This window comes from Salmo salar, chromosome ssa18 (genome assembly GCF_905237065.1).
Source record: "Salmo salar chromosome ssa18, Ssal_v3.1, whole genome shotgun sequence".
In the NCBI taxonomy this organism is placed as follows: Eukaryota; Metazoa; Chordata; class Actinopteri; order Salmoniformes; family Salmonidae; genus Salmo; species Salmo salar.
The window spans coordinates 16,079,128-16,095,639 of NC_059459.1; the positions used below are offsets into that span (position 1 = coordinate 16,079,128).

Sequence of the window (16,512 nt, forward strand, 5' to 3'; positions counted from 1 at the left end):
TAAAGTGATGATCTGCCTTCTTAACAACACTATCAACAAGGCAGGTACTACAGGCCCTAGTTTTGTCGCACCTGGACTACTGTTCAGTTGTGTGGTCAGGTGCCACAAAGAGGGACTTAGGAAAATTGCAATTGGCTCAGAACTGGGCAGCACAGCTGGCCCTTGGATGTACACAGAGAGCTAACATTAATAATATGGGAGAGAGATTGACTTCATCACTACTTGTATTTGTGAGAGGTATTGACTTGTTGAATGCACCATGCATACCCAACAAGACATGTCACCAGAGATCTCTTCACAGTCCCCAAGTCCAGAAAAGGGGGAGGCACACAGTGCTACATAGAGCCATGACTACATGGAACTTAAATCCACATCAAGTACCTCATGCAAGCAGTAAAATTAAATGTAAAAAACAGATAAAAATACACTGAATGGAACAGCGAGGACTGTGATGCAACACAATCATAGGCACAGACAAGGAAGTCAGTTTGTGTTTAGACAGGACCTTCTGCCCTCACCTACCGTCACCAATCATGTCAATGCGGAGCTATATAGAGCCCTCTGCATTGTTACAAACTTTGAGAGGCACACGGCGATGCGGTATGGAGCTCAATTCGGCCTCTCCGTGCCTCCAGAAGCTCAGACATCGCGTCACACCATCCATACGGCGCCTTCAACCACATTGTGGAATCAAGCATAAATTGGCTCTTGATCTAGAAGTGTTGTGCATGCATCCGCAATGTAAATTTGGCTTTTTTATTGTCTGGGATTGTTTATGCTGATTACAGGGTAAGATTTGCTTATGATAGGGATTGTGTTACATCTGTAACATGTTGGTGCTGCCATTAGTTTACACCTGATGCTAGCATTGTTTACCTGTTGGTTGTTTGGCTAAATTATGTCATCCTCCAAGTACATATGTGCCAGTTACTGTAATTATTGCATAGTTGTATTTATTATTATGAGTATGAGGTACATGTTACTATTACTGTAAGAGTGTGTTATATGCCAGCTAAAGTTAGTAGAAAATTCTAGACGGCCTGGTGCGCTCTCAGATGTGCACTTGATTTATGGCCTATCAGATAAGATCTGGAGGTGTCATAAAGATGTCATATAGGCCAATTGCACATGAGAGCTCACAAGCAACAAGTGTAGGTTTAGGCCTATATTATTAAAGACAATCCGCAAAAAAATGGAATAGGCTATTATTAGTAGATTTACTAGTCGCTAGTGTTCATCTAAAACAAATTGTAATCCTATTTTTTTTAAACGTTTTTAAAATGTGTGAACTTGCCTTCATGACACAATCTAATTTACAAATAACCACAGATACTATTTTTGCCCCTCTTCCATGGCCAGAAACCTACAGCTAGGCAAATATTCTCAGTGAAAGTAACATGTTGATAGATATGGAAATACTTTATTTGCCAAGCTTGTACACTGCTTACTTTACATGGCCTCTATCACGAATCATTGGGACGTCCATATCCCAAACCCTAACCTTAACCCTTACCTAACTTAACTTCAACGGGGGTAGGACTCTAGATAGAAAATATAAAAAGGGTCCCGTGCTATCAGAGATACTTCTGAGGATAGGAAACTTCAGTGGAATCGTTACTTCTGAGGGGATAGGAAACTCCAGTGGAATCGTATTAACGCAGATTGTGTACGTTGTCCATGCTATGTCAAAGGGCCGCGCGGTGCATTCTGTGTGATTATGGTGCAAGGAGCACTCTCCTTCACAGGCTGCAGTCCAAGCACTTATTTTACCCCCTCAGCCCTTGCGCTATCTACTTTCCCTCGGGGGATCCCCGTCGGATGCAGTTTGATTGCCATTTTAAGTGGAGGTCCAATTCACTAACGTTGCCCCCTCAGCCCTCAATTTAGCTCGAGAGAGCGAGTGAACAACTTTGGTCACTTGCGAGGTTGATATGACCCACAATTCAATGCGATCTGTAGTCACATGTCAAACTCGTGGCTGTGAAGTGTCAAATGTAATCAACAAGGCTGCATTTTTGCCATGGCATAAAAAAGAATGAAGCTAGCTTGCTATATATATATATATATATACATTGATTTTAGCGTTGGCAAATTGGCTTGGTCTCATTGTGAGAAGTCTATAAAACGTTGCTAGATTCACAAACATATTTTTTGCAATTCTGAAATGTATTGGAATAAATTACCAAACTATAAAACTAGCTTGCCAGCTATGGGTAACTGTAGCTAGATAAGTTAGCTTACTAGGTACATTAATAGCTTTAGGTTGATTGTTTTTAAACTCAACTTCAAGATTTCCGCCAAGGACATTGCCTCTCTGATCATCACTCTCCCTCGCTTGGGCAAGGGACATTAAGGTATCAGTGTGGCATCTCTCGGAAGGGAAGGAACCCGTGTGTCGCCGAACATACAGGGTCAGGATGGAGGTGTCAAGGAGGCGGATCTTACAGAAGCACCTGCAGCCAGCCAGACCACTGCGGCGCTGCAGCACTGACCAGGACCCCTGCTTTAGAAATGCTGAGCCATCTGTGTGTGGACAAGCAGGAGAAAAAACAATTAACAGTATTGGAGTGGAACAGTTTTTTGAAATCCTCCATCTCCAAACTCAGACTCTACAAAAAGACTCCACCCCAACTAAAGTGAGGATATCTTACACTAGAGACTTCCTGATTCAACTGGCCAGTTCCCCCATTGCCAAAAGAAAACCGGACTTCTTACCAGAACATCCTGTTGTTTTGGAAAAGGCGAGAGAACCTGGTGTGCCAAGGTTGGAGAAGAGGTCTGATGAAAACAATGAAATGTTTGCCTAGGCTAACATGGAGCTGGGAAGTCTGGTTGCTGCTGCTGCTTTTCAACCCACACACCACTACAACTTGCTCTGCCATTGAGTGATATACCAACAACAACAAAAAAATCCCAGTTGAGCCCAGAACACCACAGGCATGGGATGCGTCCCAAATATGTCGTATTTAGTGCACTACTTTTGACCAGGGCCGATAGGGTTCAGATCATAAACGGCCATGACCATGAGAGTTGTAAGCGAAGGGTATCATTTTTTAGTTTTTTGTTCCTTTGACAAATGTTGGTTCATGGTGGACACAAACCTGAAAATGTACCGTAACCTACATGTTTTAAATTGTGTGCTTCCGTCTAAAATAATAATGAGTGGTTGAATGATGTGCCTTAATGCTAACATATGGCATAATACTAATAACGCCTCAGTGGAGGCCATTGAATAACCTTACAACGACCTCCAAGACAAACACTATATTCATTTAACCCTTTCACTTTTTGATATTTATTTTACCTTTATTTAACTAGGTAAGTCAGTTAAGAACAAATTCTTATTTTCAATGACAGCCTAGGAACAGTGGGTTAACTGCCTTGTTCAGGGGCAGAACAACAGATTTGTACCTTGTCAGCTCGGGGATTCAAACTTGAAACCTTTCGATTACTGGCCCAACACTCTAACCACTAGGCTACACTGCCGCCCCATGTTGGAGTATAGGTGTTTTAGGTTTGATATTGTTACTGAAGTTTGATTATTGACTTATATCAACTAACTGAATGTTGAAGTATAGGCTACTGCCTGCTGCATAACATGTCTGTATTCCCCCATTGAAGAAAAAATAAATAAAATAAAATAAATAAAAAATAAAAATACATTTAAGGTACACTCGGATGTGACGATGTTAAACGTAATTCAATGTTGAGGGCTGTCTACTTTGAGTTTGAAACGCAGCCAATGAGTGAATAGGAGTCATTTGGGCACTAGCTAAAAATACAAAATAATATTGTCAACAATAAGTACAACATTACACATATTTTCCAATAGATGATTAACTTGCTATCTATAATATTGTATAGCTTTGGAATCGTGACTTTACATACGTTGTCATTCCCTGATTTTGAGAAGAGATTGCGTGACGATAGGCTTAGCAACCACGTGACGCAGCATGACAACGTAAAAGCCACTGGTCAACAGTGTGCTGGGGGGCGTTATACGTTCATTGGCTACTGGGATTTCTATCTCCTCCTTACTCGAATATCTCTGACCTTATTTCTGTGTCACGAAGGTCCCAGTCAGAAATTCAAAGCTGTCCTGATGAAATCGTTATAATGAAAACAAATTCTGAGTGAATGCAATTGCACTTTTACATTTTTTTGTATGTATTTAAAATATTTCTAGTTTTTACCTGTGTTTTGTTTTGTGTTAGACATGTTTGACGTAGTGGGGTAAATTGTTCATCGCTGATCATTTGTATAATACATATTTGTGCCTGATATTTGTCATTTGTATTTAAAATAAAATAAAATAGTTGTTCTGATGTTAACTTGCAAATAGTCCACCCATATTTATTCTGATTATAAAACATGCGTGATTTCTACCAGTATGAGATATCAATTGTATAAAGTTGAATAAGTTGAAGAATCCTCTGCTTCTGGCATTTGTCCACAATTTCGAACAGGCAACATCATGGACAGCTCCGTATAAAAATCTGTAGTTTCACGTGGAGTACGAACTCGTGCTAACTGTAAATACTTTCGATCTGTTATCTACAATCGTCTTTGCTTGTTCATCAACTGCTATGTACGATTATTACAAAAGGTACGTGCCTAGAATTAAATGTTATCTGTTTAGAGTACATACGCTTAGACAATCCTATGGTATAGCGACACTATTAGCTAGCATCACACTGCTAGAGACATTAACGTCTGCACATACTTCCCCTTTCATCCCACTGAGGTAAATATACCGGTTTCATCTAGCTATACTACTCTAGCTACTGGTAAATATATATTTCTTCCCGAGATAAACTAACGCTAGTTAATGTTGCAGGTGACAGGAGACATGATGAATAACAGACGTTGCGGAGTGGACAACCGACTCAAACAGAGAGTTGAGCAGGTACATTTTAGACTAGTTATTGACAGTATCCACCAACTGTCGCCTGTCATATTGACTGATTCCTATTTTGTAACACGCTAGCTAACATAATTTACAGTAATGTGTTACTGTATTGGATCTGTTCAATTTTGTCTGCTAGTATTTGAGTAACCAGAGTGGCCAGTATGTTGACATTACTTCAATGGCACACGAGCTTCAGAGACTCTACAGGTGAGTTTGATTTATCATAATTTCCCCCTGTACTCTTTCTACAGCCTTGCTTTTCTGAAAACCTTCAGGGTTTATGCACACAGCTTAATATTGTGTCTTCCTCAGAATGGACTATGGCAGGCGAAACAAGACTGCATTCAGGATTCAGGTGGAAAAGAGTGTGTAAAAACTGATACAAGTACCTCATTTATCATTTGACTGCACATGGCATTTTGGGTAGTTCAGCTACAATGCATCTGCCGATTATTTCACTTGTCATTAAAGCATGTTAGCCAGTTTCTCCAAGAACAAACCAGATCTTACAATTCCATGTGCATTTTTACACCTTCAGTCCATGGAGTGATATGCGATGAATCTGGACTGAATGATCTGGAGAACAAGCACTTGGCCAAGAGAGCCAGACATAGTGAGAAGGATGCTGGGTAAGGGCCACGCCATCTGCTCATAATCTTTTGTTTTGATTTGTAAATGCCTCTGAGTTGAGTGATTATACAGTGCATATTCTGGTCTTTTACAGGGATGGCAGCAGTAACTTGGATGACACTACTGATAGTGATGAGGACCTTCCCGAACAACCGGTACATCATTCTCTACTACCTCTTTCCATAGCATTCATTTGTCAGGTTTACCATCCTTATGTGTTGCTTATTACCATGTGAGTCATTGTAATATAATACATGCCACAGAGCTTCAGAACAATACGCTAATAGATTCAACTTGTTTTTCCTTCTGATTATTCCTTAACAGCTCATCAACCTCATGAATAACTCCCTGATGTCCCTGTACAAGAAGGGGAACCCAGAGAGTGGGGCATCTCCCAGGAGGGACAAGTCTGCATCAGACAGCCCTGCCCCTGAGGCTCAGTCCACCCCTCAGAGTGTTGGTACCAAGGTGTCTGCAGGGGGCTGGTTCATAGACAAGGGCAGAGGCCTGGAGCATGACAGCATCCTCATTGACCTGTGTGAAGAGGAGGCAGCCTGTCCTGCAGGAAATGTATGTCTCACAGTTCCTATGGTGTCTTTTGTCAGTGGTGGATGACTACATCTCTCTTTGTCTCACAATTTGCTACAACAATTTGAATGCTTATATTGACTTCACCAGAAGCAGACAGATGTCTCAATGCTTGAGCCTGAGAAGACACCAAAAAAAGGCAAATTTAAAAAATCTAAACGGCGGAAAGAGGGAGCGTCAAAGGGCAATGATGGTGACATCGAGGCCAGTATCATGAACAAGAAAGGTAAAGGCTGCTTCCCACCTTGCTTTGCTGATGTTTAAGAACTTTAACATTGTAGCCAGTCAAGGATGCAAACAATATAAACTAAACAGCCCTCAAATTCAAATCTGGACCACAAAGCCAGTTCCACTGCTTTTTTTGGCATTCTTCCCCTCTAATCGGGGACTGATTTACACATAGGACACCAGGTGGGTGCAATTAAATATCAAGTTGATCAGAAAACCAGCAGTAGTCCTGACCTCGTAGGGTAAGATTTGAATACCCTGTTTTACAGTATCACTTTAAGTCAGAATGGTTTGTGTTTTGTAAACTACAAGTTTTTCTCTGATCGTTCTAGCGAGGACCAAATCCATTGAACTACAGTATTCAACATTAAAGTTTGAAGATGTTGGAGGCAATGAGGACACATTGACGGTACGCTTGTTACATTTACATCTTTGTTTTGTCAGTTTTAGTGTTGTCAGTTTTCTTAGCTGTCAAATCTCATTTAGATGTATCCAGGGTTGTATTCGGTATGCACGAAACGGGAGGAAGCAGACGATCTCATACGTGAACTTGTCCAATAAGAATACTCCTATTCATTTCCCGTTTGAAAATGTTATTTTTTTTTTTAACATTGTATCCTGCTGAACATGCACTGAACCGTAATGGCTTGTAGATTGAATTCTTGTCTGGCTCTCTGTCACTGAAGGAGGTGTGCAAGCTGCTGATCCATATGCGTCACCCAGAGGTGTACCAGCAGTTGGGGGTGGTCCCTCCACGGGGGTTCCTGCTCCATGGCCCCCCTGGCTGTGGAAAAACCCTGCTGGCCCAGGCTGTGGCTGGGGTGAGTCTGGATGGTGGCCATATGTATATGATGGTATCCCACTTTACATATAGAGATTATTTTTCCTCACTAATCTTCCACATTTTTCCTAATTTCCTAATTTAGACAAGTTTTTTTCTAGGTGAAAAAGACTCATTCATTTCCCTCTGTGTTAAGGAGATGGAGCTGCCCATGCTGAAGGTGTCGGCGCCAGAGCTGGTGTCTGGGGTGTCAGGGGAGTCTGAGCAGAAGCTGAGAGAGCTGTTTGAGCAGGCTGTGGTAAGTGTCACTCCTGAGTCTCCACAGACGAGCTACTACACATTTTATAAGAATGTTCCCTCAAGGACAGCTCGCTCAAACTAACCATTCTGGTCCTGTTACCCTTGCAGACCAGCTCCCCTTGCATCCTGTTCATTGATGAGATTGATGCCATCACTCCTAAACGAGAGGTGGCCTCCAAGGACATGGAGAGACGGATTGTTGCTCAGCTGCTCACCTGCATGGATGGTGAGAGATGTCATTTTAGCAGACTCTCTTGTCCAGAGCGACTGAGCGCACACATTTTTCATTCGTACTGGTCCCCCGTGGGAATCGAACCCACAACCCTGGCATTGCAGGTGCCATGCTCTACCAACTGAGTCATACGGGACTCACGGGATGTATGCTAGTGCAACACATCATGTTGATTTCATGACTTTTGAGTTGATGATTACAATACATCTATATTTTTTTTGATAGGAATATCTCCTTTGAGTACTTAAGATGACGAAATCAATTGAATATATTTTGTTGGCAGGGTTGGGAGATTATCAGTTCACCTTCTCTGGTACTATTGGATGACGTTAATCTTCCCTTCACTCTGTCATCTATGTGGTTCTCCAGACCTGAACTCATTAGCTGTCACAGCCCAGGTGATGGTTATTGGTGCCACCAACCGGCCAGACTCTCTGGACCCAGCGCTGCGCCGGGCTGGACGCTTTGACAAAGAAATTTGTCTGGGGATACCTGATGAAGCAGCTCGTCTCAGGTGAGTGGGCTTGTCTCCTATAATAATAGTGGTGTTGACATTAATGTGGTTGCTAGCTCTTGTGTTGCGACTGTATGTTACCCACCGTGTGTTGATTCCTGCTCTTAGAATTCTGAAGACCCTGTGTCGGAAGCTGAAGCTCCCTGAGGACTTTGACTACCGGCAGCTGGCGCGTCTTACCCCGGGGTACGTGGGAGCTGACCTCATGGCGCTGTGCCGCGAGGCCGCCATGAGCGCCGTCAACAGGGTCCTGCTGGAGAGGCAGGACAAGAACCAGGGGCTGGTCCCCATGGCGGAGGAGAGAGCAGAGTCCGAGGGGCCTCAGGGCGCAGGTCTTCTCCCACAGGGCCCAGAGAGATTCCAGGCCTCAGCAGACACAGTGATCCAGGAGATGACAGACCTTAGCCACGTACCACAGGGAGACAACCAGCAGCTGCCTCTGGCTACTGAGACAACCTTCAGGGTGATATATATGACTCCATCAATGTATACTAGCTGTGTTTTTCACTAGGGCAGTATGCTGTACATAGTACTGGATCCACTGTTCCCTCTGAATCTGGTGAACATCCCACCTTGATGGTCAGTGGTGTGAGAATGTTCCACTTCTGTCTTTACCACCAGGGGGAGCTGTGTCGCCTGCTGTCCCTGCTGAAGAGCAGTGAGACGCTGTCTGAGGAGCAGCTTGCTGGCCTGTGCATCCTCATGTCAGACTTCCAGGGTTCCCTGGCCAGCGTACAACCCTCTGCCAAGCGTGAAGGCTTCGCCACGGTGCCAGACGTCACCTGGGAGGACGTGGGGGCCCTGCATGACATCCGCGAAGAGCTCACCATGGCCATCCTGGTGGGTATTGTTCTATCTGATATGTTGGGCTCAGTGTTAGCCACTGCAAAACAACATACGGATTTGGACTTGGATTATAATTTGGGCCAGGAGTTTCTTCTGTTCAGGTCACGTGGTCAGGAAAATAATAATTGACCAGTTCCTTTTCTCTCGTAGCATTTAAGCTCATAGAAAAAAAAATATCCACCTCTATCACGGTTAAGACATGAACTATTTATTCCAAAAGCCTAACACCATACAACAATTGTTCCCACCCTAGAAGTATTTTGTCATTAGGAAATATACTATACCTGTTGTGTGATTGGAGCATGTCATTCAGAACAACAGTGGTTGATTGTGGGAACTTAGCCATATATAATAGACTACCATGTTGTTGGTAAGGAAACCTGACTCGACTGCTATGGTTGAATAAGTAGCAACACAAGGAACCATAGGTTTTCTTCAGGTTAATTTAACAACAGCATGATGTGTCAGTCAATGTACACTGTCAATGGCAGTGGTCCCCGAGTTAATCTATAACATTTACAATGTGCCATTAACGTTGTATTTCTGTCGGCGCTATCTAACTCCCAACTCATCCAGATTCAAACTGGATCGTAGGGCGTACTTTGTCGACTTCAGAATGAATACTGGCATTGTGCAGCTTAGATGAATAAGGGCAGTGTGTGTGTGTATTGTGTGTGTGTGTCCTCAGGCCCCTGTGCGTTCTCCTGAGCAGTTCAAAGCCCTGGGTCTCAGTGCTCCTGCAGGGGTGTTGCTAGCTGGGCCTCCCGGCTGTGGAAAGACCCTGCTGGCCAAGGTACTATTTGCCAGCTGCTAAAATAAGTGGAATGTTGAAGGCTTGTGGTGGTTTAGTAATTCATCAGTTACAACAGTATACCGTGCTGTGCGTCTCCGATTTCAGGCTGTTGCCAATGAGTCAGGACTTAACTTCATCTCTGTCAAGGGGCCAGAGCTGCTGAACATGGTGAGTCATTCAGCTATACAGATTCCTGGAATGCCTCGACATGACTTTGCCCTGTGACACGTTGCCCGGTAATATGAACTCTGTGTTGGTAGATCTGCTGAAATTCTATTTGTAACTGAAGTGCCCCACTGAAATCATTGCGTTCTCACAGACAGTAAGCACAAGTGATCCAACAGCCCTGTGCATCATTTAGTTGGCGAGGGCTCAGTTACCTTTAGTCCTATCTATACCCTTAGTAGGCATTATATCAGACCCTTCACACTGTGAGGTAACACTCCTAAATCACCTGGATGCATTTTAATGGCCTAACTCATGCCCACTGACTTTATATAACGTGAAACAGACTTTGATTCTGGGGGCCTGAATGATTAATTTAGCATTATGTAGGTTTGACATGTGCGTGTCTGTTTTTCGAGCTGTGCGTTTCGACATGAGTTACACAGCTTCGCGTCTCTTGCTCCTCAGTATGTGGGAGAGAGCGAGCGGGCCGTGCGACAGGTGTTCCAGAGAGGACGGAACTCTGCCCCTTGTGTCATCTTTTTCGACGAGATCGATGCACTGTGCCCCCGCCGCTCCGGGCATGAGGTGAGAAGCGATCTGAGGGTCACCATCTGAGTGAAATGCAGGTGAATGATGATGATGAGAATAGTATTGTTGACATGAGGTTGATGGTGGCGGTGTGTCCTCAGTCTGGAGCCAGTGTCCGTGTGGTCAACCAGCTGCTAACTGAGATGGACGGACTGGAGACCCGGCGGCAGGTCTTCATCATGGCGGCTACCAACAGACCAGGTGGGCTCCTCGCATCATTTCACTCCCTCGTTGACATAGATATTCACCAATCGCAAAACATGGGGGAGATTATTTTTCAATGTTTTGGTTTATGGTTTATGTTGACGCATGTACAGTTTATTTGTGTTTTTTTTATGATTATGTGAAGCTACTATTCAAATCTGTGATGTTATTCACCATGGTTGACGCTGTCCCTGTAGATATCATTGACCCTGCTGTGCTGAGACCAGGCCGTCTGGACAAGATCCTGTATGTGGGCCTCCCACCTCCATCAGACCGGCACGCCATCTTACTCACCATCACCAAGGTAACGTGGAATGCCATGGATAGAAGCTCACAATTTGACGGTCCATGAGCCTCGTATAATGTCTTAGTTAGTTAGTGTTGCTGTGAGAAGGGTTGTTTCATGATTGTGTCTCATAGGGGGGCAGCAGGCCTCATCTGGAGCAGGATGTGAGTCTGGAGGAGATGGCCCATGACGTGCGCAGTGACTGCTTCACGTGAGTGTCCCAGAGAAGGAAGGAAGGAGCAGAATCAATCTTAACCTACAGAGCTCCAGACTAACCCTTTGCCATTGCTGCCACTAACATTTTCAGTTGGTGGCACCAGCCCATGATTTGGTCGCACCCAAATGCTGTTGAGGGGTCACGCAATAGAAAAAACGAGTAATCCTCTTGTATAATCATTCCCAGTGCTACTGAGATGGATAAAACAACTTTATTTCTTTAATAATCATACTAACATGTCCAAGCAGCAGGACTGCATCATTCAAGATTATTCATACATTTTGAGATGACAATTAGGCTATTGTTGCTAAATCAAAATGGGGCTCCAGAATCAGTCTCCTGTTCAATAGAGATGAATTTGCTTACATCTTAGTGTACTAATATCACACAGGCTAATTCATTTGGGGCTAATTTGAGTTACAAGTTTTATTGTCACATGCCTAGAATACAGCACAGTGAAATGCTTAATTTGCGAGCTCTTTCCCAACGATGCACAATTGAGGTAGTAATATAAGAAATAAAACAGGTGAAACGTGAGAGAATAAATAAAATGAACAAGAGAATGTAGTTCTATACAGGTCAGTGCAGTACGGGTACCGTTAATACAATGTGCAGGGGTACTGGAGAATTTATTTTTTCAGGAAGGGATGTACATGTAGCAGGATAAATACTAATAATCTGAATAAACAATATAGGAGCAACGAATGGTAATATTTATCACTATAATCAATCAATCAATCAAGACAGCAGCATATGTGGTGCGTGCATGGTAATGAGAGTATATGTCAGTATGCGTGAATGTGAAGAGTGGCTGAGTGGTGAGGATGGGAATAGAGTCCATGCAGATAGTCTTTGGGAGAGGGGGAGGGCTGGGGTAGTTGGCTATTCAACAGTCGTATGGCCTATCCACCGTCTAAGGAATTGGAAACTCAAAACTCATTACCCAGATGGCTAAATAGAATATATTGCTAGTTACCTGTATAACTGATTAATCTAACAGTAAATTGAATGACCTAAACGTTGCAGCATACTACCCAATGATGTCACTATAGGCCTATGCAATCACCGCCAATGGCCTTCTCTTGCTTCCCGCTCACCTTATCTCTACGCAATATCAATGACTTTGGTTGTGTAGTGGTGCTAGAGTGCTCAGTATTGGGAGTTGAGAAATAAATATCATGCCTCCAGAAAGCAGAGGCCCTCTTCTCAACTGTTGTTGCTTTTAAAAACAGTTTTTACACCCTATTGCATTTTTTAAAAGTTTGCAATCAGAACACAATTATTTTTTCTTCTCGTCATCCACTGAGTGCCCAGTGGGGGCTGGGGAGAGGGAGTGCATGCGTGGCTCGCTCGAAACAACCACAGGGGCAGGGCAGACCCTTTTGATTGCAGAACTGTACTCTTTGACCAAATCACAACCTTACAGATGTTCCCGTAGAGCCTTCAACAGAGTGAATATTGTGTGTTTGTTGTTTCATGCAGTGGGGCAGACCTGTCTGCATTGGTGAGGGAAGCCTCTGTCAATGCTCTGAGAGCCTACCTCCTGACCCAACCCAACCCATCTTACACAGGTAATACTGGCCTATAGACTTTTGACTCTTTAACAGAACACTGCAACGTTGGTTGATTGCTCCCATACATTTCATGTCTGCCGTTTATCAAGATGGATTTCTGTTTACACTTTCTACGGCAAGATAAGTACCATACCCAAGGTCGTAGTAATTGTACAGTATCCTCCACCAGGGTTGTCAGTCCACTTCCTCTCCATCTGAGTCTGTACTTATTAACCCCTCAGGTCACAGCTACTCTAACGGCCCTGTGGCCGACATCAGGGTCAGCAAGCAGAACTTTGAGGACGCCTTCAAGAAAGTACGGCCGTCTGTGTCTAAAAAGGTGAGCTGCATTGGGACGTGGACAAATGACTGCACAGAAGCACAGACTGAAAGAAATGCATGTAGCCAAACCCTGAATCCCTGTAGACAGTCTGACACGTATCAATGGTTAGGAATTAGAGACGTCTTAAGTATTTAGTTAAGTCCCCAGAATCCAGAGTGTCTGGTAGTGGCTTGTTTTGATTTGCCTCAGTTGTCATTGGGAGCAGCATTTTGTATGTGGTAATTAATAATGACGTAGGTTAGCACATGATTGCCCCCCCCCCCCTCCCAGCTGTCTTTAATCTCTGCCAGATGAACCAGTTTTTCTTGTCCCCATCAGTAAACACTGCATTGTCAAAAATATAATCTTTAATTTATTTGTTGCGTACACCGATTTTTGTATGTGTTACAGCAGGTGCAGCGAAATGCTTATGTTAAACATTACATTTACATTACATTACATTTAAGTCATTTAGCAGACGCTCTTATCCAGAGCGACTTACAAATTGGTGCATTCACCTTATGATATCCAGTGGAACAACCACTTTACAATAGTGCATCTAAATCTTTTAAGGGGGGGTTAGAAGGATTACTTTATCCTATCCTAGGTATTCCTTAAAGAGGTGGGGTTTCAGGTGTCTCCGGAAGGTGGTGATTGACTCCGCTGTCCTGGCGTCGTGAGGGAGCTTGTTCCACCATTGGGGTGCCAGAGCAGCGAACAGTTTTGACTGGGCTGAGCGGGAACTGTGCTTCCTCAGAGGTAGGGAGGCGAGCAGGCCAGAGGTGGATGAACGCAGTGCCCTTGTTTGGGTGTAGGGCCTGATCAGAGGCTGAAGGTACGGAGGTGCCGTTCCCTTCACAGCTCCGTAGGCAATCACCATGGTCTTGTAGCGGATGCGAGCTTCAACTGGAAGCCAGTGGAGAGAGCAGAGGAGCGGGGTGACGTGAGAGAACTTGGGAAGGTTGAACACCAGACGGGCTGCGGCGTTCTGGATGAGTTGTAGGGGTTTAATGGCACAGGCAGGGAGCCCAGCCAACAGCGAGTTGCAGTAATCTAGACGGGAGATGACAAGTGCCTGGATTAGGACCTGCGCCGCTTCCTGTGTGAGGCAGGGTCGTACTCTGCGAATGTTGTAGAGCATGAACCTACAGGATCGGGTCACCGCCTTGATGTTAGTGGAGAACGACAGGGTGTTGTCCAGGATCACGCCAAGGTTCTTAGCACTCTGGGAGGAGGACACAAGGGAGTTGTCAACCGTGATGGCGAGATCATGGAACGGGCAGTCCTTCCCCGGGAGGAAGAGCAGCTCCGTCTTGCCGAGGTTCAGCTTGAGGTGGTGATCCGTCATCCACACTGATATTTCTGCCAGACATGCAGAGATGCGATTCGCCGCCTGGTTATCAGAAGGGGGAAAGGAGAAGATTAATTGTGTGTCGTCTGCATAGCAATGATAGGAGAGACCATGTGAGGATATGACAGAGCCAAGTGACTTGGTGTATAGCGAGAATAGGAGAGGGCCTAGAACAGAGCCCTGGGGGACACCAGTGGTGAGAGCGCATGGTGCGGAGACAGATTCTCGCCACGCCACCTGGTAGGAGCGACCTGTCAGGTAGGACGCAATCCAAGCGTGGGCCGCGCCGGAGATGCCCAACTCGGAGAGGGTGGAGAGGAGTATCTGATGGTTCACAGTATCAAAGGCAGCAGATAGGTCTAGAAGGATGAGAAACATGTAGGTTCCCACACAGCCTCAGGGGTTTCTGGTCACTGGGGAACTAACTGTTCCACCATTACTATTTGCATCCCTATTTGCATGCTAACGTAATAATAAATTAAGCCTAAAGTAAACCGGGTCTAGTCAGACAATGAAGTTGTGTGCTTTTACTTGCCAGTTGTATGGTGTTAGTTTGTGTGATTGGTTGTAGATAGGAGCAGGGTCCCTTTTTTTAGGCTTCACTACAAAGAGGAAGAGACTGAACAAGTCTAAAACTACAAACAAAGCATGTAAGGATTTTGAATGACTCACACAAATGCTCTTCATTTCCCCTTCTATAGGACCAGCGTATGTACGAGCAGCTAAAGGAATCTCTTACAAGGTGAGAGGATTTGACAAGTCCTTCAGAATGAAGGATATCAATGCTGATAAGAAGGCCAATATCTCAATCTACAATAAACATTTATCAGACGAGTCCAAACTCCGAGTGATGTTTCAAAGGTTAACTCGGCAAAGATTTACCAGCGGAATACATGCATGCATTCAATACAGTGCGGTGTCCACTTACACCCTTGGCTCTCACCCCCTCCCTTCCACAAAGATGTACTTCAGTACTCGTGACCAATGATCTCTCTGCATATCACAGGACTTCATGTCAGCCAGGAGAGGTTTTGAGTTTTTGGGAGTAGATATCAAGACATATTGACTATTTTGGATTGCTGTTTTCTAATCCAAACCACATTAAGACATGTTTATATTCGTATAAAAGAAAAATGTAAACCATGTGAATTTAAGTAAAAAATGTATTACTGTATGTATTGACTGTTTTATTGAAAACATGGAGATGTATGATAGTGTTTTTAATCAATTTGTTCTCATTGATATGGGATTATAATGACATGAGTTTGAATGTTGTGGTTGCAAGTACGATTATTCAAATGTGTAATTTAATTTTGCAAGTTTGTATTGTGTGAGAGATTTAATGGTTGCAAACTTGTAACTTGACATTAATATATTCAATGAGATTTGCAAGCATTTATTTTCAGAATAATTACAAGTCCACTTACGAGTATGAATATCCTGCTGTGAATCAGAAATACTTACAGATATTGAATCTGCTTGGAGTTCGGTCACGTTACCAAGAGATTTGTAAAATTTTGTAGCTAGAGATCCTGTTTGTTGAACATATCATTCCAAAATGATGGGCATTAATATGGAGTTGTTCCCCCCTTTGCTGCTATCAGCCTCTACTCTTCTGGGAAGGCTTTCCACTAGATGTCAGAACATTGCTGCGGGGACTTGCTTCCATTCAGCCACAAGAGCATTAGTGAGGTCGGGCACTAATGTTGGGCGATTAGGTCTGGCTCGCAGTCTGTGCTCAAATTCATCCCAAAGGTGTTCGATGGGATTGAGGTCAGGGCTCTGTGCAGGCCAGTCAAGTTCTTCCACACCGATCTCGACAAACCATTTCTGTATGGGCCTTGCTTTGTGCACAGGGGCATTGTAATGCTGGAACAGGAAAGGGCCTTCCCCAAACTGTTGCCACAAAATTGGAAGCACAGTCGTCTATAATTTCAGGCCATGGAAAAACTGGGATGTTATCAGCTTCCAGGAATTGTGGACAGATCCTTGCGACATGGGG

At 44.0% G+C, this 16,512-nt stretch overlaps 2 protein-coding genes across 2 annotated transcripts; both read left to right on the forward strand.

The window, feature by feature from the left end:
• Nucleotides 1–2,330: 2,330 nt before the first annotated feature.
• On the forward strand, nt 2,331–2,893 carry LOC123728793 (uncharacterized protein C8orf88-like; the record flags this gene model as incomplete). Its single annotated transcript, XM_045701756.1, has 1 exon — nt 2,331–2,893. A coding segment is annotated over one exon (477 nt), but the record flags the coding sequence as incomplete, so codon positions are not given.
• A 1,543-nt stretch (nt 2,894–4,436) lies between these two features.
• On the forward strand, nt 4,437–15,684 carry nvl (nuclear VCP like). The gene is made up of 24 exons (XM_014154528.2): nt 4,437–4,606; nt 4,838–4,906; nt 5,046–5,116; nt 5,222–5,274; nt 5,448–5,538; nt 5,634–5,694; nt 5,864–6,109; nt 6,218–6,353; nt 6,688–6,764; nt 7,042–7,176; nt 7,333–7,434; nt 7,545–7,662; nt 8,038–8,182; nt 8,291–8,645; nt 8,804–9,022; nt 9,717–9,821; nt 9,927–9,989; nt 10,455–10,574; nt 10,679–10,778; nt 10,979–11,085; nt 11,202–11,278; nt 12,767–12,855; nt 13,080–13,177; nt 15,212–15,684. The coding sequence occupies exons 2-24, from the start codon at nt 4,850–4,852 to the stop codon at nt 15,254–15,256; spliced, it is 2,670 nt and encodes an 889-aa protein (XP_014010003.1). The 5' UTR covers nt 4,437–4,606; nt 4,838–4,849; the 3' UTR covers nt 15,257–15,684.
• The last annotated feature ends 828 nt before the right edge of the window (nt 15,685–16,512 follow it).

What these genes read in the sequence shown, in the direction of transcription:
- nvl (XM_014154528.2), top strand. Translation starts at nt 4,850, where the DNA reads ATGATGAATAACAGACGTTGCGGAGTGGACAACCGACTCAAACAGAGA. An exon ending in CATAGTGAGAAGGATGCTGG is followed by an intron (nt 5,539 to 5,633) that starts GTAAGGGCCACG and finishes GGTCTTTTACAG; the next exon opens with GGATGGCAGCAGTAACTTGG. An exon ending in CAGCCTGTCCTGCAGGAAAT is followed by an intron (nt 6,110 to 6,217) that starts GTATGTCTCACA and finishes TGACTTCACCAG; the next exon opens with AAGCAGACAGATGTCTCAAT.